At 39.4% G+C, this 25,081-nt stretch overlaps 1 protein-coding gene across 1 annotated transcript in view; it reads left to right on the top strand.

Moving 5' to 3' along the window:
* The window catches only part of WDFY2 (WD repeat and FYVE domain containing 2), a 354,163-nt gene that overhangs the window by 254,437 nt on the left and 74,645 nt on the right, over positions 1–25,081 (top strand). Inside the window, exon 5 of the mRNA XM_007945228.2 lies at positions 10,646–10,796. Within this exon, the coding sequence (XP_007943419.1) occupies positions 10,646–10,796 (151 nt within the window). The remainder of the gene's footprint in view (positions 1–10,645; positions 10,797–25,081) is intronic.

Here is a 25,081-nt window from a genome sequence, read left to right on the forward strand (position 1 = left end):
TTTTGAATTCCTTATCAGAGAGTTCCAATGCTGCTTGTTCCTCAGGGATGTGTTCTGGGTCTGTATCCTGCTCCCTTTTTCTACCACTTTATCCTGCTTCTTTGTGTGGACTGTGATGGGCTGTTGTTTCCGAGGTATCGTGAAGTTGTTGTGTTTAGATCTCTGTTAACTGTTTATGAAGAGCAGCCAAGGGTGGCTCAGGCTGTTCTTGGTGGTTTTTTTATTATTGGCCCGTTGGTTTTTAGTGTTGCAGGCCCCGAGTGTCCTTAGGGTTGTTGGAAAGCAGAACGTGTTCTTAAAGCCACAGAAATCTGCGAGAGCGCTGTCTCTTTAAATATCCAAACTAGTCAAGCCGCTTTTTAAACCTTCAAAATGGCGGCTCCCTCCGGACTGGCAAAGTCCACAGCTCAGCCCACCTTTCTCTTCACCTTCTCTGTTTGTTCCCCAGCCACCGTGCACAGTCCATGCAGTCCCTGGCTAGCAGGGTGATTTTTAGGTTAATTCTTAGGTCCTACCACCAGTCAGGAATGTCCAAGCCACCTGTACCGTCAGGGTTGCTCAGGTCGCTGTCAAACCGCAGCTCCGTGTGTCTCCTTTTTTTGGTATTTTCACACAAATTCTTCTGCTAGTTGGGGTTTCATCCACTTCTGTATCCATCCCTTCAAGGCTCAGGGGTCCAAGATTATCTTCTGTTTGTGTGTTAATTGGTTTCCCTTTTCTTTGTTGAGAAGGGTCTGTGCAGTCCTTCTGCCTAGTCTGCCATCTTGCCAGAACTCTTGAATTTATTCTTAAAAACTTCCCCCCACACACACACACAAATACCCTAGGCACAGATGGAGTCACTGGTGAATTTTACCAAACATTCAATTAAGAATCAATATTAACTATACAAATGGTTTAAAAAAATTGGAGAAGTTGAAATGTTTTGTAACTCATTCTGTGAAACCACAACTATTTTGATACTAAAGAAAGGCAAAGAATGACTTTAAAAATAAAGCTACAGCCAAGTATCTCTCAGGAACATAGATTTAAAGTTCTGAACAAAGTTTCAACAGATTGAATTCAATAACAATCAAACTGGACAATACATCACAACCCAGTAGGGTTTAGCCTCAGAAATGCAAGGTTGGTTTAACATGGGAAAAAAAATTAACGTAATTCACCATATTACCAAACTAAGGAAAAAACCACGTCATCTCAATAAAACCAAAACCATTTTGTCTACAAGGGGATTACCGTCGAGTTGGTTCCAATTCATGCCAACCCCATGTGTTACAGAGTAACTCCAAAGAATTTTCTTGGCTGCAATCTGTATGGAAACAGATTGCCAGGCTTTTCTTCTGCAGTGCCACTGAGTGAGTTCAAACCACCAACCTTTAGGTGAATGTTGTTGTTGTTATGTGCCGTCAAGTTATCTCCGATTCATAGCAACCCCTCCTTGGGTTTCCCAGGCAGTATCTCTACTGAAGTAGATTGCCCAGTCTTCTTCCTGAGGAGTGGCTTTAGTTGCACATAAGCAGTTTCGGCCAGTAATGTCAGTTGTTGTTGTTGTTGTTGTTTGCCGTCGAGTCGGCCCCGACTCATAGCGACCCCTCCTTGGGTTTCCGAGGCAGTATCACTACGGAAGTAGGGTTGCCCAACCTTCCTTCCGAGGAGTGGCTGGTGGGTTTGCACCACTAGCCTTCTAGTTAGCAGTCAAGTGCCTTAGGCACTATGCTACCAGAGCTCCCAGTAATCTCAGTAGTCATAGAAAAAGTATTTGATAAAATCCAACAACCATTTCTGATTTGAAAATCTCAGCAAACTAGGAATATAAGGAAACCTCTTCAAGGTGATAGAGGGCATCTACAAAATCTTGCAGCTAACATCATACTTAATGATGGAAAACTGAATGAATGCTTTTCCCCTGAGATCAGGGAAAGCACAAGGATGCACATTCTTGTGACTTCTTTTCATTGTGCTGGAGGTTCCACCCAGTAAAGCTTAAGACAAGAAAGAGAAATAGAATTATCAGATAAATAAATATAACATAAGAAATGAAATTTACCTACAGATTAAGGCTAGGAATTTCTCAATTGAAAATGCCTACTGAATGCCCAGCATAACAAATGAAAGAAAGATCTGCACAAGGCACATTAGTGTGAAATGCCATTGTATCAGGTATAAATAAAAGATATTGAAAGTTTCTAGAGGAGACAAAATAGCTCTCACACAAAGGAGTGGAGACCCAAATAGCATTGGGCTTCCACGGTACAGGTGATGGTGGAACACTGACATCATTTTTTTTTTATGGACAATAATTCAAACTCAGAATCCTATGCAAAATCAAGATTGCAAATGTGGGAAAATAGGTATACTATTTTCAGCATACAAATTCTCAAAAAGTTTGCTTCTGGGCACTTCTTACTTCTTCTAAACTAAAGAAATAAACCTAAAATGAGGAAATTATGACATCCTAGAAATAGGATTCAACACATGAGAAAGGCAAAAGTAATTTCCAGGGTGATAGCTGTGTGGCAGCTCAGATTGCGGTGGAAGAATAGATGGCTTCTGGATAGAAGTAAGAGAGAAAAGAGTTAAGTGACCAAATGTGTTTGACTATCTTCAGACAAGTTTTAAAATTCTGTTAATAAATCTGAGACTATAGTACATGGAAAGTAGGCAAATGCAAAAAAAAAAAAAAATTACTCTGGTGTGTGTAGGGGGGGACCAAGTTACACGAGACATTAAAATGACAATATACTACATGCCTCAACTGTAAGCAGTATTTACGTAGGCATACAGATACAATTCTTGGGATTGACTGAATTATATATCAAGTAAAATTGATAGAAATATATGTGTGTATGAAATTTTTATTTATATAACACGAGCCTTTTGCGTTTGTCAGCTGCTAACCACCCCCAGGTATTTTCATAAGCACCCTGTGCTAGTTTTTTTTTTTTTTAAATAGCAAATGTTAAAAAAAAAAAAAAAAAAATAGCATAGCACTTACAAGAGATCTCACGGGGGAGGGCCTCATTACTAAACAAATGTAGAAACTTTCTGTACAATATTTGCCTTAAAATGCGTGATAGATAGATCAAAAGATGTCTAATATAAGGATCGAGGGAGGGAGGGTATGGGTGTATAGTGCTGTCTGAATTGCAGCAGGTGTGTAAGAGCTAATCCTCTTCTGTTAGAAGAAGTCAATAGATAATGTATGAAATTGAAAAACCAAAGAGTAGCATTAAATGTATATTATTCAAAGGACTTCCAGTAAGATGAAGGAATAGGGAGATAAGCAACACAGACCTTCTTCAACAAAGAAGAACCAATTGAAAGAGATACAGAAGATAATCCTGGAGACTTGAGCTTTGAAAGGAACTATACGAAGTGGATTAGGCACCAACTACTGGAAAAGCCTGAATAAAAACAGTAAGTACAGAGATGGTTGGAGCTGCAGACTGTCAGCTACTCTGATGAGACCAACAGCCTGAATATTTCCAAGTAGTGTTGGGACTCGAGAATTGACCTAAAGATCAGCCCTTGTCACCAAGGGCTGCAGGGACAACTGTATTGATGACCTATGACTAGGAAGAGAAACAGCAAGGAGGGAGACACCCTGAGCTATTGACTCCCTGCTCTCCGGAGGACACAGCTATTTTGATTGTTTACACGCAGCAGCCATTTTGGATATTTAAAGTGACCAAGGGCACAGCCATTTTGAATGTTTACAAGTTGCACCCATTTAGGATTTTAAAGTGATGGCATTCTCATTCGGATTCCAGGAACCTAAGAATAGACTCTGCCAAGGTTGTCGGGAACATACTAGAGGCTGACAGCAGGAAAGGAGACAGGTGGAAAGTGTATAAGTGCTGTCAACTAGCAAATAGAGGAGCACAATACCCTGCTTGCATAGATAACACACAAAGAAAACAAAAATTGTGGGCAAGTCACTTCAGTATACAATCACCAATTAAATATAAACACAAAAATGTCACAATGCCTTGGAGACAACAGAGCATCACGGTCCACACAAAGAATCAAGATAAAGCAGGAGAAGCAAGGGACCAGGATACAGACCTAAAACACATCTCTGAGGAAGATGCAGCATTGGAACTCCCTGATAAGGAATTCAAAAGAATTATATTTAGGTATCTTCAACAAATTGAGAGACAGATCAAGGAAAACACAAAGAAAACCCTGCAACAATTCCAAAAGATAATACAAGAACAAAATGACGAAATAAATGAAAAATTAGAAATGATACAAAATTGCCACACAGAAACCCAGAAGATTAATACTAAATTTTCAGAAATAGATAAGACATTGAATGGGCAAAGGAACAGAATTGAATCAATGGAAGACAGAATTAATGAGATTGAAGGCAAATACCTGAATGCTTCTTTGGAAAGGGATCAATCAGAAAAAATATGAAAACAAAATGAAGAAAGCCTAAGATTCATGTGGGATGCCATCAAAAGGAATTACCTACATGTAATCAGAATTCCAGAACAGGAAGAGACAAATAACACCACAGAGAAAATTGTCCAAGATTTGTTGGAAGAGAATTTTCCTAGTGTGATGAAAGATGAGAATATATCCATTCAGGAAGTCCAGTGAACCCCAAACAGGATAGACCCCCCAAAAAAATCACCAAGACATATCGCCATCAAACTTACCAAAACCAAAGAGAAAGAAAGAATCAGGAGAGCAGCATGGGAAAAATGAAAAGTTACCTTCAAGAGACAACCAATAAGACTAAACTTGGATTTTTCGACAGAAACCTTTCAGGCAAGAAGACAATGGGATGGTATATATAAAACACTGAAAGAGAAAAATTGCCAACCAAGAATTATGTACCCAGCAAAATTGTCCCTCAAATATGATGGTGAAATTAGGACATTTCCGGATAAGCAGAAATTAAGGGAATTTGTTAAAACCAGACCAATCTTACAAGAGATGCTAAAGGGTGCCCTTTGGACAGAGAAGCAACAATAGCCAACAACAACTGACCATTAACACGCATGATGACATAACCCAGAAACCAACCCAGCTATGGAAGTATCCAAAGTAAATAAGCCTACAAGATTGTGAACAGGGAACCAGAGACATCAATTGACAAATGAGGACAACTACAAACCAAAAAGAGGGAAAAAATTGTGTCATTACAGAACTTGTAGATGGTAGGGAAGTCAAGACAGCTACAACATAGAATGGACTGTCCTAAACTTGGGAAGAAAACTATAAATCACAGATCAACTATAAATCACAAATCATTTTCAAAGGAAAATGATAAACCTTCACATGAAAAAAGAGGACCAGCATAAATATTCAGCATATACTAAAACAATAGCAATGAAGGAAGTGATAATACGATTCATAAACAAAACAAGCTCAGCATAGAAAATTATATGGAACAAAGAAATCAACACCATGAAAAAGCACATAACAAAAATGACAGCAACAAATTCATATTTGCCAATAATTACTTATCTGGCATGGAACTTATCTTGACTTATAGAGGAAGAGTGGGTGACCAAACTATTATACATACACATAATGGAATGCTATGAAGCACTAAAGAATAATGTAGAGTCTGCAAAACACTGCATAATATGGATGAACTTGGAGGACATTATGCTGAATGAAATAAGTTAATCACAGAAGGACAAATATAGTATTTGTTCATTGTTGTGGAGGGTCAAGGAAAAGTTTATATATGGAGGGAAACTTTCTTTGTTGGTTGCCAGGGGTGGGAGGGGAGGGAAGGGAGCACTGCAAAAAAAACAAAAAAGTATTGACTCATGTCACTTTAGTTTTGTGTATTTCACTGTACAAAAATTATATTTCAGTAAAATGCATTTAAAAAATATGTAATTCAGAATTTATTTAGAAAAATACTAGGAAAAGACCTAAAAGACTTGAAAGTGGTTGTCTCTGGGGTGTCAAAAGTTAAATGCTCTAGAATTGCAAAGAAATTTTTTAAAAAGAAATGCAATAAAGAGGGAATTGCCTGTTAAGTATCTAAATATGACATAAAGCAACATTAATTAAAACAACATTGTACTAGTGGAAGAGGAGACAATGGATTGAAATTGAGAATCCAGATATATAGTCATGTAAATATCAGTGTTCTCGACTTGAAAAGATGGCATTTTAGGCTGCTAGGTAATGATGAATTACTCAAAGCATGGTTACAGGATCATTGGCTATCCATTTAGGAAAATAATAAAAGTAGATCCCTACTTCTTATACCTCACATCATACATGGAATTTAACTCAGGATGGACTGAGGACCTAATTATAAGAAATAAAGCTCTTAGAAGAAAACATAGGGGTATTGCTTTGGGACCTAGTATTTCACAGTGGATTCTGATAAAATATCAAAAGTATTTGCAACAAAAAGCAAAATAGGTAAATGGGACCTCATCAAAATTAAAAACTTTTGTTCAACGAAGGACTTTAACGGCAAAGTGAAGAGATGACCTACAGAATGGTAGAAAATTTTGGGGAACCATCTATTAGTTAAGGGCTTAATGTCTAGAATATATAAATGACTCCAACTTAACCAAAAAATCAGTGCAATTAAAAAATAGGCAAAGGACTTGAATAGACATTGCTGCAAGGAAGATACATAAATGGCTAACAAGAACATGAAAACATGATCAACGTCATTAACTATTAATCAAAAACTCATGGCCATCAAGTTGATTCCAACTCCTAGTTACCCTATGGGACAGAGTAGAACTGCCCCATCGGGTTCCCAAGGCTGTAATCTTTACACAAGCAGACTGCCTCATCTTCCTTCTGCTGAGTGTCTGGTAGGGTTGAACTGCCATGCCGACCTTTTGTTCAGCTGCCGAATGCTTTAACCACTGTGCCACTAGAGCTCCTTTCATTTACTATTAAGGAGATGTAAATAAAAACTACAATGAGATACTACTTCGCTCCATTAGGACGGCTAAGTTAAAGAAAAAGAAGGAAAACAACAAGTACTGGTGGGCATGTAGAGAACTAGAACTATCATCCATTGCTGGTGGGAATGCAAAATGGTACAATTGCTGTGGAAAACAGTGTGGTGGTTCCACAAAAAGTTAAACAAAGACCCCAGCTATTTCACTTGTACGTATATATGACACTGAAAAGTAGTGACTCAAATAGAAAAGTGTACGTCAGTTCATCGCAGCTCTATTCACTATAGCCAAAAAGTGAAACAACTTAAATGTCCATCAACAGACAGATAAACAAAACATGGTGTATACATACAATGGAATATTACTCAGCCATAAAAAGAAATGCATTCCTTATATATGCCATGGATGAATCTTGAAGACAGTATGCTAAGTAAAATGAGTCACCAAAGACAAATATTACATGATCCCACTTACATGAAATATCTAGAACACTCTCATGTGTAAGGATCAAAAGTTTACGGGAGAGAGAGCGGGGTAGTCATTGTTTAGGAAGCCCTGAGTATCTGCTAATGGTGATGGAAAACTTGGCAGTGGATACTGTTGATGGTTCCTCACATGGCCAGTGTTTTGGTCACTTCATGCCACTCTGACAACAATATACCACAAATGGGATGGCTTTAACAAACAGGAGTTTATTCTCTTACAATTTGGAGGCTTTAAGTCTGAGTTCAAAGTGCCAGGCTCTAGGGGCTGTGTGAAAGCCCCTCAACCTTAGGCTTCAGCTCTGCCTCCTGCTCCTGGCCCACTGAAACTAGAGTCTTTTCTTCATTCAGACAGCTACTGGCTGCTGAGGTTGACAAGCCCAAGGTTGACAAGTAAAAGGCACAGTCCCAATGTTACCAAACAATATGGCAGGCCATCGATTCAAGTCTATTAAAAGTCCCAAGATCGGCAGAGCATGGGAGGCTGCTGAACAGTGACTCAGCTACATGCAGGGTTCAAGTGTTCCATAAGCTAGAGACCATGCCCAAAGCTGCTGCTTATATATGGGAAGCAGACCACATTTCTAAAGCAACTACTCAGCTGCTTGTGGTAGATACCACCATGGAGTTGATTGCCAGTCATAACTACCACCAGCTGCCCAGCCACTCAACCATGCCCAGTCAAGTTGACACACAATCTTATCTACCACAGCCAGTGTAATTAGTGTCATTGAATTGTTCATATAAAACGTAATGAATTGGTAAATACTACATTAAATATATTTTTACCACAATGAAAAAAATAATCCCTGCTTCATATAATGCCTCAAAATAAATCCTTGTTGCTGTTGTTATGTGCCGTCAAGTCAGACCCAACTCATAGCCACCCCTCCTTGGGTTTCCGAGGTGGTATCACTATGGAAGTAGATTGCCCAACCTTCCTTCCGAGGAGTGGCTGGTGGGTTTGAACTGCCAGCTTTCTGGTTAGCAGTCAAGTGCCTTAGGCACTACACTACCAGAGTTCCTAGATGAATTATATATATATTCCCTTTAATTTGTTAGTTTCCCTTCAGATAATCTTTACTCCAGAAATAAAGTACAGTTCATAAGCGCATGTGGACACAGATGTTTGTAATAGCAAAATATTGGAGACATTCTTAATGCCCATAAATAGGGACATGCTTGAATAAACTATTGTTTATCTATACCCGAGGCCAGCAAACTATTTTTGTAAAGGGCCAGATAGTAATTATTTTAGGCTTTGTGGGCTACAAACCAAAAGTGAATCTGTCATGTAGATACTTACATAACAAGGATGAAAAAAAAAACTTTCCACAAATTTTTTATTGGTAAAATCTAAAATATAGAAAAATTAAGTATAATTTTTTTGGTAGCACAGGTGTGCTAACTAGAAGAATGGGATTCTTTTTTGGGGAAAAAGCCATTATTTGGGGTTAAAAGTTAGTATTCCCTATCACCAAATTGATTACAAGTGTTCATCTGTGAAAATCATTCTGACGTATGCAGGCAGCAGGCCACATCTGGCCTAGGAGCTTTAGCTTGACGTCGGTAAAGACTGTAAGGTGAATATTGAAGCTTTCCTGTACTGTCACTTACAGAGTAGTGGGTAGGGAGGAGGGAAAGCTGTTAGAAGTTTGTGTACATTCTTCTGTGTTTTTTAAATGCATAAATATGAACACATACGTGGATACACACACACACACACACACACAAACATGGTCATAGCTTCTGTAGAAAGGTATGTTATACTCAAAGGTGTATAAATATTATCATGTACTTGCTTTTAGTACTCAGCAATATATCCTGGTCAGCCTTCTATATATCGGTACATACAAATCCACTACATTGTTTTCAACGATCACATAATATTGTATGTAAACACTGTAGTGGATTTATATATGTACAGTATATAGGTTTCTATGTAGTGATACATATATTGTTGGCTGTCCTTTAAAAAAGCAAGTACACGATAATATTTATACATCTTTCAGTTTCAATATTTACTTTATACTCTTCTGTCTTGATTTTTTTTTTTTTCACTTAGTGTTGTGCTACTTTGTAATTAAAAAGAAAATTTTAAGGCAGTTTTAAATTCAGTTACATAAAATCCATGGTATGCCTCTTAATCTTTTGTAGCTTCGTTTCTTTAGTTTTTTTTTCTTTTTTTTTAATTACTGTGGTAAATACATATGTAACAAAACATTTACCATTTCGACATTATTTATGCTGATCATGTTGTTCAGCCATCACCATTTCCAGGGTTTTCCATCCTTAGCTTTTATAAACTCAAACATGATGGTAATGATTGTAGGCCAACACTTACATTGTACTATTACGCACATGCCAGCTTCTGTTTTAAGCGTTTACATATGTTACTCATTTAATCTTCACAGCTCTTTGAGGTATTTTTATTCCTGTTTTATCCCTGTTCTACAGATGTGTGAAATCAAGTGGCTTTTCCAAAGTCACCCAGCTAGTAAGTGATGAAATTGGGGCTTGAACTGGGAGAGTCTGTGTTCTCTCAGTACTGTTGCCTCTCAAATCATATAAATCATATGCATATGAATATAGCATGATCATGTTAATGAGCCCCCAAAACTGCTGCCCTGAGATAATCTTTGAACTTTAAATCACAATTTCCCTTGAGATCTTCTTTAAACCCCAAAGTAGCTTATTTCAATGAGTAAAGTGTGTCTGCTTTGAGCATTGTGCCCTTTTACAGAATTATCTATGTGAGATCAAACTGACAATGGCAACTGGAAAGGTCAGATGGGAAGCTTAGGGAGCAGTGAGTTTAAGTTAATGATGGAATAGAATAGTGAGAATGGTAGCACAATTAGGAGGATGTAACCAGTGTCACTGAAATATGCATGTAGAAATTGTTGAATATGTATCTTTAGCTGTGTACTTTCATCAAAATTAAAAAGAAAGAAAGTCATACAAGAGACTCTGACATGCCCATCTGTAGGGGCGTGCTAAGTAAAATGAGTCACCAAAGACAAATATTGTATGATCCCACTTACATGAAATATCTAGAACAGTCTCATGTATAAGGATCAAAGTTGAAGGAATAGGAAACAGGGCCTGTCATGAGAGTCACTGCCTGACCCAGTGTTTGTAATGATTGCCATACTGTTCGGCCTACTCTGGGATGGGGAGAAAAGAGTGCTGCTTCTGTTGCCCATGTTTTACAGTCTCCTTTAAGATGCTTGATGGGTTGTTTTCTTGTGTCTTGGTTTTCAGCACATCAGAGCAGAGTGACAATGATCCTGTTTGTCCTGGAGCTGGAGTGGGTGCTGAGTACGGGACAGGACAAGCAGTTTGCCTGGCATTGTTCTGAGAGCGGACAGCGCCTAGGAGGATATCGCACCAGTGCGGTGGCCTCGGGCCTGCAGTATCCTTTGCTGGACACAATCCTTTGGTGGGGAACTTTGCTGTTGTTTTTCTTTTGTGACAGTTTTGGGTATGTGCAGTTGAAAATTTGGGAGTTTTTTGTTTTCTTTTTTTTTCCTGTGTAATTAAAATGCTCTTAGACTTTGTCCTAGTTCACAAGTCTTCAAGGGTACCCCTGTAGATAGAGGGAAGTGAGATGACTTCACCGGAAGGAATGGACCCTGATGAGTAGATCTGACATCTGGACAGGATATAGCTCAGATTTGTGAGCCCCAGCTGTCAGAGAAAATTAGGAAAATGGAAATGAAATGAACACCAAAATACAATATTTTTTTTTTTAACCAATGTAATATATACCTAGATATTAGTGTTGTGAACCATCGGAATGGTAACTGGAAGAAGAACCACCAGATTCCTATTCATTTTACAAATAGTTCTGGAAAGGCTGCCATGACAGTATCAGAGTGGGTTATCTGTATGGTGATATTACAAACTTTGTTCCAACGATGAGACTTTTCAAGGACATGTAGACATACAGTCATTCTTATCTCAATCCTTATCTCCAAGTTACCAGAGTTCATGTGCTCAGTGTGAATCACTGCTAATGCTGGGTAATCCTTAGATCTGGCCCGCTGGACCCTTGCAAGCACAACCCTGACAAGTGTGAAGCATGTGTTGTTGATACTATTGCGATGAGAAGTAACAGCAACAACAAAAATAGACCACACTGCCAGTGAGTTGATTCTGACTCATAGCAGCCCTATAGGACAGAGTAGAACTGCCCCATAGAGTTTCCAAGGCTGTAAACATTTACAGAAGCGACTACCTCATCTCTCTCCCATGGAGTGGCTATTGGGTTTGAAGGACCAACCTTTAGGTAGCAGCTGAATGCTTTAACCACTGTGCCACTAAAGCTCCTGTTAGGCGTAAAGGACCCTAGAATTCTTGTGTAAAGAAGCATAGAATGTCTCTTCACCTTCTTACAAGTGGGAAAACAGATCACTTACGTGCAAGAGTAGGAAAAGCAGTAAGACCTTTTTTGCAGACATGGAGCAGTAGTTACATTTTTGTGTGTAGGCTAATGTCACTCTTGATTTTCCTCACTGGAAGGGCAAGGGCAAGGATCTAAGACTGGCCATCATGGAAAATTGCAAAAGTGGCAGGTTTCCAAGAAGACCACAAGCAAGGACAATGATAAGAAATGGAAAACACAGTCAGCAATACCTGTTAAAAAAGAAACTGCAGCTCTGCTTTCTGAAAGCCAACTCAGATGATCATGATGTTTGAATTAAAATTCATGGAATCTCTTGGCCAACAGATTAATGATTTCTTACAGCATTAGAGTTGGAAGGGCACTTAGACATCATCCAGTCCAACCCCTCACCTTACAGATGAGCCAGCTAAAGCCTAGAAAGGCTCGCATGCCTTATCTGAAGCCACTCTGTCAGTGTTCTGATTACCTAGTGCTGTTCTGACAAGAATATACCACAAATGGGATGGCCTTAACAAACAGGAGTTTATTCTTAAAATTTAGAGGCTTTAAATCCAAGTTCAAAGTCCCAGGCTCTAGAGTCTGGGTGATAGCCCCTCAACCTTGGGGTCCAGCTCTGCCTTCTGCTCCAGGCCCACTAGAGCTAAGGCATTTCTTCACTCAGACAGCTGTTGGCTGCTGAGGCTGAGAAGCGCCAAGATTGACAAGTAAAAAGGCATAGTCCCGATGTTACCAATCCACATGGCAGGCCATTAACTTAAGTCCATTGTAAGTCCCAAGGTCGGCAGAGCATAGCAGGCTGCTGAGCAATGACACGGCTACATGCAGGGTCCAAGTGTGCCATAGACTCGAAACCATTCTCAAAGCGTCTCTCCTTATATGTAGGAAGCAGACCACATCCCAAAGGCAGCTACTCAGCTGCTTGTGGTAGATCCCACCATGGAGTTGATTGCCAGGCTCATCATGGGGAATAACTACCACCAGCTTCCCAGCCACTCAACCAGGCCCAGCCAGGTTGACACAAAAACAACCACCATAGTCAGTGAATAGGAAAATCACCACTCAAACTCAGGTCTTCTGACAGGTACTCCTGTTGTCTCCCATTAGGCAGGTTTTCCCCACTAACTGAAAATACAGTGTTGCTATGAAACTTTTTATAAGCTAAAATGACATGAAGCAAAGAGGCTGTTGCCATTAATTTATATAGAAAAGAGTTTTGAGTGTTCCCACACCCACAAACTATACTACCCAATCATATCAAATAACACATGGCACTGATACATGGTAAAAGAGGGAATGAAACAATAAACACAGAGACTCTGTAAGGTAGAAATAATGTCTACAGTGTTTACAGTGGAAATGCTGTGGAAGAGCCTTGACTCTCACTCTTGCTGCTTGTGGTGTGTACTGCCTTTCACAGCTCACTGCAAAACAAATGCTGAAGGCTACTTGCCCCCTTCCCTTTTTTCTTTAAAGTGAAAGGCTTTTTCTAATTTCTTACAGTTAGCGCAAATAGATGCTAATGTAGGTCTTGTGTAAAAGTGAAGTGGCATAAAGAGAACTTCAAAAAGCGAGGGATACTGCATTACCCCTTTGAGAACAGAGCTGATGGTATCAATATAATTTTTCCTGTAAGGTGGTTTCTCTGTCCCTAAACCACACCCCATCTGTCGGTTTGCCCTTCTGTGGTGACTTGTATGTTGCTGTGCTGCTTCCACTGGTATTTCAAATACCAGGAAGGTCACTGGGAGTGAACAGCTTATAGCAGAGCTTCCAGACTAAGAAAGATGAGGCCTGGTAAGCTACTTTTGAAAATCAGCCAATTAAAACCCTATGGAGCACAACAGAATATTATCCAATAATATGACTCAGGGCTTGGCAGTGTTTGTTTTATTATATGTAAGGTCGCCATGAGTTGGTGCAAACCTAACAGTAGCTAACGACTACAGTATCACTAAAGGGACTTAGTTGGAAGGGCACTTAGATATCATCCAGTCCAACCCCTCACCTGTCCTGTCCCTCAATAAGCTTTTTTAAACTACCTGAAAGTTGAAAACAAATAAACAGAATTAAACTTCTCCTGACTATAGTAGAGTGCATAAGATTATAACCACCAGCTCCTCTCCAAAAGTCATCCTCATGTTTTAATTGTTTGCCTTTAGCCACACCGTGTGGTTTAACAAATAAAAAATCACATGATGGGTTATCAGGAGCCTTTATATATGTGTGAGAGCAACTGGGCTTCACTTCCCAGCAAGCATCCAGCTGAATCTTGCTGTTAAGGTGGAAGAGAGCTACAGTACTGCAAGAATCTGGGCCCTTCTGCAAGATTCCATGTCCTGCAACAGCTCTACCTATAGCTCTGATTTTGGAGCCACAGTGCCAACCCTAGCTCCTGGGTTGTTGTTGTTGTTATGTGCCATCTAGTCGGCCCTAACTTATAGCATCCCCTCCTTGGGTTTCTGAGGCAGTATCACTACGGAAGTAGATTGCCCAACCTTCCTTCCGAGGGGTGGCTGGTGGGCTTGAACCGCCAGCCCTCTGGTTAGCAGTCAAGTGCCTTAGGCACTATGCTATCAGAGCTATATATTCCTGTTTTTCCCAGTGCTAACTGCTGATGGCATGATAGATCTGTGCTTTTGTGAAAAGATCTCAACCCAGAGCCAGAGGTTTTTTCTGGAAATGTCCTGCTGGTCACAGATTGTTATAGGCAGCTTGCACAGTGTTAGGGTTCACATTTAAATCTAGGTTGTAAGCATATTTACTCATACACTCTTCACTTCACCCTTTCCTCCTTCTCTTCTTTCTGCCACCTTCTGCAATGATAAGTTTTTATTAGTGATGAAATGAGAAAGGAGATCTGATGTAACATAAAATGTTCAGGATAATATCATACCCCTATTTTTCTTTGTAGTAAACAACTAATGGCGTAGTTAAGGATTCTTCACAGATAAACTGTTTCTCTCTCATCTCCACCCCACTCAGTCATTCATCCAGAATAGCAAATGATAGAATTAATCAGGTTAAATTCAGCCATTATTTTTCTTGTTTCAGGCCTCTTAGTGGAAAAGTGAATATGCACTGAGAATAACCACAATTCAAGAGAGATGAAGGAAGACGGCCTGACCAGTTCACAACTTGAAATACTAATTTCTGTATAACCTCAAATTCTTTTGTTGTTTTGGCTAAAGATTTAAAGCTTCAGATACTAAGTGACCTATGGTACTAATAACAACAACAGTGAGGAAGATAGGAGAGGAAAAAGAAGAAAACATGTTAGATTTGCACTCTCAGCGTGTCTTCCTACATTACTTCATTTACAATTCAAAACAATAATGTGATGTAATATTAAAAATATTGAGTCTTTCCATATAGAAACATGATACAGCTATTCATTTATTTAAATTTACATCTGTTTTTCAATGAAGATTTTTTTCCCACAAAATGCAACTAATCTTTATCTGATGCAACAGATTTGCTAAAACTCTTTTCATTAGTTCTAGTCATCCTAATAGCTTTTTTATTTATAATTTTTATTTCTTTGTCTTGTTGTACCCCGATGGCTCAAAACTCACTCACTGCCATTGAGTTGATTCCAAGTCAGCGACCCCTCTTTGCCAAGGTGGTATTTCTACAGAAGTAGATTGCCCAACCTTCCCTCTGAGGAGTTACTGGTGGGTTTGAACCACCAGCCTTCTGGTTAGTAGTCAAATGCCATAGGCGCTACGCCACCAGAGCCCTGATGACTAGAATCTCCCAAATCATGTTGAACTCAATATGTATCCTTGTCTTATTTCTGACTTTAGTAAGAATGATTTTTTTTTTTGTCAATTTATTTATTCATTCATTCCAAAGTATTTGTTGAGCACTTAACTATGTGTATTAGGTGCTGGAGCTGCAATAGTGAACAAAACAGACGTTTCTGCCCTCACAGAGCTTATATGCTGGGAGGCAGAGACAGAAGGTCGAGCGTGATTGCAACATCAGTCTATGGGACCAGTCCCTTCAGATATAAATACAGGCAGACCTCAGAGATACTATGGGTTCCATTCCAGACCACCACAATAAAGTGAATATAGCAATAAAAAATAATAATAATGTGATATAAAAATAAAGATTTTATTCTTGATTTTCAGTGTGGAAACTAAGACTCACAAGGATGAAGTGATTAGCTCACAGGTTTAGCTCCCATTTAGTGGATTCCAGTGTACCATGTGTGCAGAATGGAACTGTTCCATGGGATTTTCAAAGCTATGACCTTTCAGAAGCAGGTGGCCCGGCCTGTGTTCTGAGGCACCTCTGAATGGGTTCTAAAGACCAACCTTTGGAACTCTTTATTCATACTGTCCAGGGACTCCTTAAATCAAGATTAGAACTTAAGTATTAAAATTGTTCAGCCAGCCCTCTGCACAACTGGATACAGCAGAGCTGAGGTATTTTGCAGAGATCCCATGACAGCTAGGTGTTCAGAAAATGAACTGTTTTGCTTTCCCATTCACTTGCTGCTCTTGAAACTTGAGAATACTTTATCTAGTTACACATGTCATTGTTTTGGTATTTGGCCATATTTTGGTCACATTTTGTCAAGCATCAACATAAATAATTCAGGGGATCTTCATTTTAGAATTGTATTCAGGTTGAAGGTATTTTCAAGAAGTCACCCTATATAGGGAAATGTCTTCCCACCAAATAGAATTGCTTAGATTTATTCCTGTACAGGTGAAGAGTTCTGAAAATCTACTAAATCAATATAAGTTTAAGGTGGTCTTTTTTCTTAAATTTTAATATTGTTTACACATGTCTGATCACATGCTGGGAGAGTATGATAGCTTTTTTTCCCTCTTGTTCTTGAGACTGGAAGAATTTGTTACAGTTTCTTCATCTTCACTTATTTATATGTTTTATTATGAAAACTTCCAAAACGTGCACTAAATTGGAGAAAATAGTATAAAAGATGTTCACATAGCCATCAGTCAGATCCAGTGATTTATCTACCCCTTGTCACTTTCACTCTGTCTTTGCTGAAGTATTTTAAAGCAAATTCCAGACCTCATATTATTTCATCTTTATATACTTGAGTGCCTCTAAAATTATGAACTTGTTTTTCAATAATCACAATTATGTTATTACTCCAAAAATTTCATAATCACCCCTTAATATTGTCACATAAACAGTCCATTTTCAGATTTCACTGACTGTCTAAAAAATGAGTTTTTGTAGTAGGTTTACTTTGAAATTGGATCCCAACAAGGTCTACATGTTGCACGTGGTTGTCGTAGCTCCTAAATCTCTGAATCTAGAGCACCAACCCCCCCGACACACACTCACTTTATTTTTATGTTACTGACATGTTAAGGAAACTCGAACAGCCATCATATGTGGTCTCAAATTCGGAATTTATCTTTTTGCTTCCTCTTGAAGTCCTTTACCTTGTTCCTTTAGCTACCCTTCTCTCTTATGTCCTATAAACTGGAAGTGGCTTCTAAAGTTTTACTCAGTTCAGATTAAGCTTTTCGGTAAGCTCTGGGCTTCATTATGCTTCACGTTAGTAAGTATGTGACAGGTTGTTGACCGTCTAGCAATGCTGGGTGGCTCAGTGGTGTGGGTGGTAACTGCTAGTGACTACTGATGACTGCAGGGCACAGTTCCTGTCAGTTTTTCATTTAATGGTTCCATCCATTGACAGGCTTTGCATGAATCAGTTCTTTGATTAGGGTTGCAAAGTGATGATTTCCTAATTCTATCCACCCCTCCAATACATTATTAGGAGCTCTGGTAGCATAGTGGCTAAAGCACTTGACTGCTAACCAGAAGGCTGGCGGTTCAAACCCATCAGCCACTCCTCGGAAGGAAGGTTGGGCAATCCTACTTCCGTAGTGATACTGCCTTGGAAACCCAAGGAGGGGTCGCTATGAGTCGGGGCCGACTCAACGGCACATAACAACAACAACAACAACATTATTAGCTGGAGTTCTCTATAAGGTAGAACTTTCTCTCATTGACTAGGGCTGTTTGGTTACCCTGAAATAAACTTAGTACAGGAAAAGCAGGAGAAGGTCTTAATTCTTTCTCTCAAATTTCCTGATTTTCAGAGTAGAAGATTTAGTACCCTGATTACCTCCAAAAGTGACCGATTTTTTTTTTTTTCTTTTTGAGCACAGTTATAAACTCTTCCGTAAAATCAAACCCTGTGCTATTGAGTTGACTCCTACTTGCAGCGGCCCAAAAGGACAAAGCAGCACTACTCCATAATGTTTCCAAGGTTGTTAGTCTTTATTGAAATCCGCTGCCATATCTTTCTCCTGCAGAGCTGCTGGTGGGTTCAAGCCACTGACCTTTCAGTTAGTAGTAAAGCGTTTAATCACTATACCAGCAGAGTCCCTCAGTGAACTCTTAGGGTTTTAAAATATATATATATTTAGAATATTTCAATAAATTACAGTTATTTTATTTGATGTTCAAATTTTTCATTTTTTAGCCAGTAAGAGCCCCTTCATATTGGCTATTGTGTTATTTTATATACTCCCTGCTAAGAGGGCAAGGAGGCTACAACTTCTGACCTCCTCTAACCTCACAAGAGGAAGACAGAATCACCATCAGTAGCCCACAGCCTATCCCTGTGAGGCCAGACCTGCCACCTCCCTCCAGCCCTTTCACCAACTCTTGACACCAACCGTTCTTCTCATAGCACCCACCACCTCTCTGCTGGGTTTGGTAATTCACTGCAGTGACCACACAGAACTCACAGCCAATTTCTGATTTGCCCATCCCTATCAAACCAGTACTCTGAGGAGACAAGCATGGTCCTTTGCCTCTGGAGAATCTTCTGTTTTGCTTGGAAACTTTAGGCATCTGCATCCATAAACAAGCAATTTATTAGGGAAGCAATATTAGGGATGCACCAGGCTGCAATTCAAGTCCAGGAACAATGCTCAAACTCTCTCAGCCTGCTGTCTCTCATCCAACAGTCTCTCTCAGTCTCTCTCCTAGCAGTGTGTGTTTCTCAACAGCGCATGTCTCTTGGCATCTCTTTCTCAGCAGCACATGTCTCTTGGGAGCATATTTCTCTCAGCAGCACGTCTTTCACAACCAGCAGTCAGAGAGACTCCTTCTGCCCCTAGAAGGGCTCCTTTTGAGGCTGAACCAACCAATCCCAACATCAGAATTCTATACACCTGAGAGAAAGCAAACTTCCCAGAAAATTTGTGCTGCTCCCAACAGAAATACCCCAGGTGGGTAACTTTAACAATCAGGAGCTACTCAGTTTCTCACAGCAAATTTCCACCAGAGAGTTTACAAAGACTTATGGCTAGAAAAGCCATACTAGGTAATTTACTACACTGCACTCCCAGTAGCCTTTGATGGCTTCCTTGCTTTCCATCACCTGTTCTAGGCTCACCTTATACCTTCATGTCCCAGTCCTGGCATCAGCCATTCCTTTTAGTGAGGCACAGTATTCAGAGATAGCTGGGAAATAAGGATGTGTGTGTGTGTGTGTGTGTTTTAAAGAAAACAAATCATCAATTTATGTAACATTTCTGATGTTCAAATTTAACATTATAGGATGTTCACTTTATCCTTCTACTTGATTTATTTATCTTACTCTGAAATTTTTTGCTCCTAAAACATTTACGTAATTCCTTATTTGCTGTATATTCTGATATATTTCAATAGTTTCAAAAATAATAATAGCAATGCTATACTAAATATATCAGATTCCTTTGTAACTTTCTTTGCTCTTAGAATGTATTCTACCAACAATGTACAGTCAAATGCTGTGTGTTGAAGTCATTTGAAATAATTTATTCATTGTGGTTATATTGCCAATTTGATTAGGTTAGGTTTGTGCATTTTACTTTGTAATCCCTTTTGGGGAGAATGTTCTTTCTTTCTTTTCTTTCTTTTTTTTTTTTTTTTTGAAAATGCAAAACAGTGGTAAGATTCCAAAATACATACTGTTTAACAAGAGATATATCTCACTTCCATCCCTATCCCCTCCACCTGTATTCTCCCTCCATATAGGCAGCCGTTTTTGTAAGATCTTGATTTATCCTTCAAATGCTTCCTTTTATAGCTATGAGCACAAACAAAATGTACATTTTCTTCCCTTTCTTAACCAGAAAACCAACAAGCAGTCCCACTGCCATTGAGTCAATTCTGACTTTTAGCGACCCCCATTGGGTTTCTAAGGAAGTAAATCTTTATGGAAATAGATTGCCCCATCATCTTTCTGAGAAGTGGCTGGTGGGTTTGAACTGCCAACCTTCTGGTTAGCAGTAAAATATCTTAAGCACTGTGCCACTAGAGTGCCTTCCTTTCTTTCAAGGTAGTATATCACGTAAACTCTATGTACCTTTTTTCTACACTTACTGATATATCATGGAACTTATTCCATGTCAACAATTTCCTCTTTTTTTCCAGCTGCATGACATTCCATTGATTGTATAATGGCACTGATATATAATAATATTGTTGTTGTTAGGTGCCATTGAGTCAGTGCCAATTCATAGCAGCCCTGTATACAACAGAACAAAACACTGCCTGGTCCTGCACCATGCTCACATTGTTGCTATGCTTAAGTCTATTGTTGCAGCCATTGTGTTAGTCCCTCTTGTTAAGAGTCTTTTTTTTTTTTTTTTTTTTTTTTTTTTTGCCAACCTTCTGCTAAGGACAGTGTCTTTCTCTAGGAGCTATTCCCTCCTGATAACATGTGCAAAGTACATGAGATGAAGTCTTGACATCCTCGCTTCTAAGGATTCTGGCTGTACTTCTTCAAAGATGGATTTGATATATCATTATTTCATTAAGTATCCTGTTGGTGGACTTAGGGGTGGCTTTCAGACTTTAGCTATTAAAATAATGCAGAGTGAATAGCCATGGACATGTGTCATTATTTGCCTGTGTGTCTCTGGGCTTGATTTATAGAAGTGGAAGAGACAAACGTGTAATTTTGCTAAGTGTTGCCAAATTTCCTTTTATAAGGGTTGTACCGTTTAGCATTCTAACTTTCAATATACGAGAACATGTGTTTCCCCCACATTCTTGGCACAGAGTACATTGCCAAACTTTCAATTTTTGTAATCTGATGGAAGTGAAACGTTATCTTAGTGTAGTTTTAATTTGCATTTCTTTAATTATGAGTGAGGTTGAATATTGTTTTAGTTATTTGTTGTTGTTGTTACGTGCCGTTGAGTAGGACCTGACTCATGGCAACCCCTTCTTGGGTTTCCAAGGCAGTATCACTATGGAAGTAGATTGCCCAACCTTCCTTCCGAAGAGTGGCTGGTGGGTTTGAACTGCCAGCTTTCTGGTTAGCAGTCAGGTGCCTTAGGCGCTACACTACCAGAGCTCCTTTTAGTTATTTAGTGCTGCTATAATAGAAATATTACAAGTGGGTGCTTTTAACAAACAAATTTATTTTCTCACCGTACAGGCAGGATCCTAGAAGTCTGAATTCATAGGGCTGGCTTTATGGGCACTATTGGCTTTGGAGAAAGGTCCTTGTTTCTTCAGCTTCTACTTCCTGGTTCCTTGGAGATATCTATGTGGCTTGGCATGTTTCTTTCCTCTGTCTCTGCTTCTTTCAGTTTCTTGTTTAATCTCTTTTGTATCTCAAAAAACGATTGACTCAAGATACATCCTATATAATCCTGCCTCATTAACATAACAAAGAAAACCCATTCCTAGATGGGATTATAACCACAGGCATAGAGGTAAGGATTTACAACTCAGATTTTTAGAAGACACAATTTGATCCATAATGTTCCACCATTTGGCCTCCAGAAATTCATGTCTTCACCACATGCAAAACACATTCACTGCATCCAAGAGTCATAAATCAAGTCCAAGTCTAAAATCTCATCTTTTGAATTATCCAAATGAAAGATGGGTGAGACTTGAAGCACATTCCATCTTGGCTCAAAATTCTTCATCTGTGAACCTGTGAAATCTAGACTACGGGTGGTTATTTACTTCTAAAATATAATGATGGAACAGGCACAAGGTAGACCTTTCCATTACAAATGAGATAAATTGGAGGGAAACAAGGGATAATGGACACCATGCAAGTCCAGAACCCAGCAGAACAAATTACTTTAGCTCTCAATACTTGAAAACAATCCTCTGTTCTCTGAGACCATCTTGGCAATGGCCCTGCCCTCTAGACTGTGGGAGTAGGCCAAGCCCTCTGGATTGTGGGTGGAAGCCCCTTGTTCCTGAGATTCAGCTTTGCCTTCCAAGCCCTCTGATATGGCAACTCTGCTTGGTTGGCTTTAGGCAACCCTAGTCTCCTAGTCCATCTGACTGGTGACTCCACCCCCTTGGCTGTGGCAGGCCCTGTTCTTCTATCCCTTTAGCATGGCAAACCCACCCTCTCAGCTTTGGAGGGCTGGCACACCTTAACAGCAGCCCCACACTCTGGAACCAAGTTGGTGAAGATCCCACTCTTTGAAACCTAGGAGGTTGTGTCCCCACCCTTTGAAACAGAAGACTTTGCCTCCCATGTTCTTTCCAACAGTTTTTTTGTACTCCTATCTACTTCCATAGTGATACTGCCTCAGAAACCCAAGGAGGGGTTGCTATGAGTTGGGTCCGACTCGATGGCAAATAACAACAACAACAGTTGCTCCAGGGACAATCTTTTCTCGGAGGACAACACATGTAGGTCCTTTGGCCTGTTTCCCACCTATGGAATTCCAAGAGGCAGACAGTTTCCTTTTGTTGTGTCTCTGACCCCAGAATTTTCCAATTCTTTAAGTTTTGTTTTCAATTTGTACAGTTCATCTTTACGTTCATCTCTTTCCTCTCTCCCTTTTATATTAGCAGCAAGGGGAAACCACACAGGCTCCTTTAAGATCGTATTAGAAATCTCATCAGCCACACCCAAGCTGGTCACTTAGAAGTTCTACCTCCCACCAAACATTTGAACATAACTCAGACAAGTTCTTTGGCACTTAGAAAAATCTTTGCCCTTCCTTCTTTGCCCAATCACATGTTCATTATTTTCTTTTTAAACCTCACCAGAAGCACATTTGACATCCGCATTTCTCGCATCATTCTGTTGCTGATATCATATATATTCTCTAAGATGATAGAGACTTTCTTTATCGCTGGCCTCACTTCTTAACCCTCACAAGAATTTCCTTTAACATCCATAATTTTACCATGAATCTCTTCAAGTCAGTCTAGGCTTTTACTATTAAGCTCCTCAAAACTCTTCTGGCCTCTACATACTACCCAATTCCAAACTCATTTCACACTTCGGGTATCTGATAAAGTAGCACACCACTCTTCCAGGTTCTGTCTTAGTTACGTAATAAGGCCATAACAGAAATACATGAGTGGCTTTAATAAACAGAAATTCATTTCCTCACAGTTTGTTGTTGTTAGATGCCATTGAGTTGGCTTTGACTCATAGTGAACCTATGTGCAACAAAATAAAACACTGCCCAGTCCAGTACCAGCCTCACAATCCTTGGTATACCTGAACCCGTCTTTGTAGCCACTCTGTCAGTCCATCTCATTGAGGACCTTTCTGTTTTTCATTGACCTTCCACTTGACCAATCATGGTAAGTAGGTGAGGCAAAGTCTGTCCATTCTCACTTCCAAGGAGCATTCAGGCTGTACTTCTTCCAGGACAGATTTATTCATTCCTTTGGCAGTCCATGGTACTTTCAGTATTCTTTGCCAACACCACAACTCAAAAGCATCAAGTCTTCTTTGGTCTTCCTTATTCATTGTCCAGCTTTCACATGCATATGAGGTGATTGAAAATACCATGCCTTAGGTTAGGCTCACCTTAGTCTTCAAAGAGAAATCTTTGCTCTTCGGCACTTTAAACAGGTTTTTCTCACAGGAGGCTAGAAGTCCAAATTTAGGGTGCTGGCTCTAAGGGAAGGCGCTCTCTGTTGGTTCTGGAGGAAGATCCTTGTCTCTTCAGTTTCTGCTTCCTAATTCCTTGGAGATCCACATTTTTCTTGGCATCTGTCTTACCCCATCTCTACTCTGCTGTCTTGTTTAATCTCTTTTATATCTTCAAAGAGATTGACTCAAGATAAGCTTTGTTAACATAACAAATACAAACCATTCTCACATGAGATTAAGATCATGTGCATATTGGTTAGGGTTCACAACACATACACTTTTGGAAGACACAGTTCAGTCCATAACAAATATAAGGAAGACTGGGCAATCTATTTCCGTAAGGATTTACTGTCTCGGAAACCCAAAGGAGGCCACTGTGAGTTGGAATCGACTCAGTGGCAGTGAATTTGTTTTTTTTTTTTGTTGTTGTTGTTCGTTTTGTTTTGTTTTAAGGACCGCTATCAGAGGTCTACAAGACCACCCCTGGTGTGTTGATTTGCCAGGAGAACTCAGCTTACACTTGTACTCATGGCTATGATTATTACAGTGCAAGGATTCTAATCAGCAAATGGAAAATCACAGGGGGTGAAGTCCAGGGGAAAACCAGGCACAAGTTTCCAAGGTCTCTTTCCCAGTAGAATCACACAGGGCACTCTTAATTCCATCAACAGTGAGTTGTGACATCTATGAAATGTTACCAACCAGGGAAGCTCATTACAGACTCATTACCCATGATTGTTATTGGGACAGTTCACGTAGTCAGCCTCTGCCTGACACAAACCAAAGTTTTAGATTTCCAGAAGAAAAGCAGGTATTTGGCATAAACTGTATCATTTGTACAGTTTAAGTCCAATGAACCACTCTTACCAGTTAATGGTGAGACACTTGAAATCGAAGTTTCCACCTGCCAGCCAGGAGTCAACTTTGTCTGCAGGCCTTTCAAGGGCTAGCAGTCAGGCCTCCTATGTTAACACTTCTGCTCAGGACTGTTTTCATTTCTTCTTGAACTGTCCATTCATATATTTTGCCCATTTTTCTGTTAGGTTTGTGGTCTTTCTGGTTGCTTTTTTTTAATATTAGAGATTTGGCCTTATATATAAACTGCAAATATTTTTTCATATATGTCTTTTGGCTTTGCTTATGGTATTTATTGTTCATTTGTGTGCATGTGTCTGTGTTTTAAATTATTCATAGTATTATATCACTAATTTGAGTCATAGCTTTTCCCACTCCAAGGTTGCAAAGGAACTCTCCCATCTAGAGCTTATAAGTTTTAATTATTTGCATTAGATCCCTAACTCATCAGGAATTTATCTTGGTATATAATGTGAAATAACCAATCCCAAACCCACTGCCATCAAGTCAATTCTGACTTTTAGCAACCCCCATAGGATTTCCAAAGTTTTAATCTTTATAGAAGTAGATTACCTCA

Source organism: Orycteropus afer, unplaced genomic scaffold, assembly GCF_000298275.1.
Source record: "Orycteropus afer afer isolate SDZICR_OR568_19922 unplaced genomic scaffold, OryAfe1.0 scaffold00134, whole genome shotgun sequence".
Lineage (NCBI taxonomy): Eukaryota > Metazoa > Chordata > Mammalia > Tubulidentata > Orycteropodidae > Orycteropus > Orycteropus afer.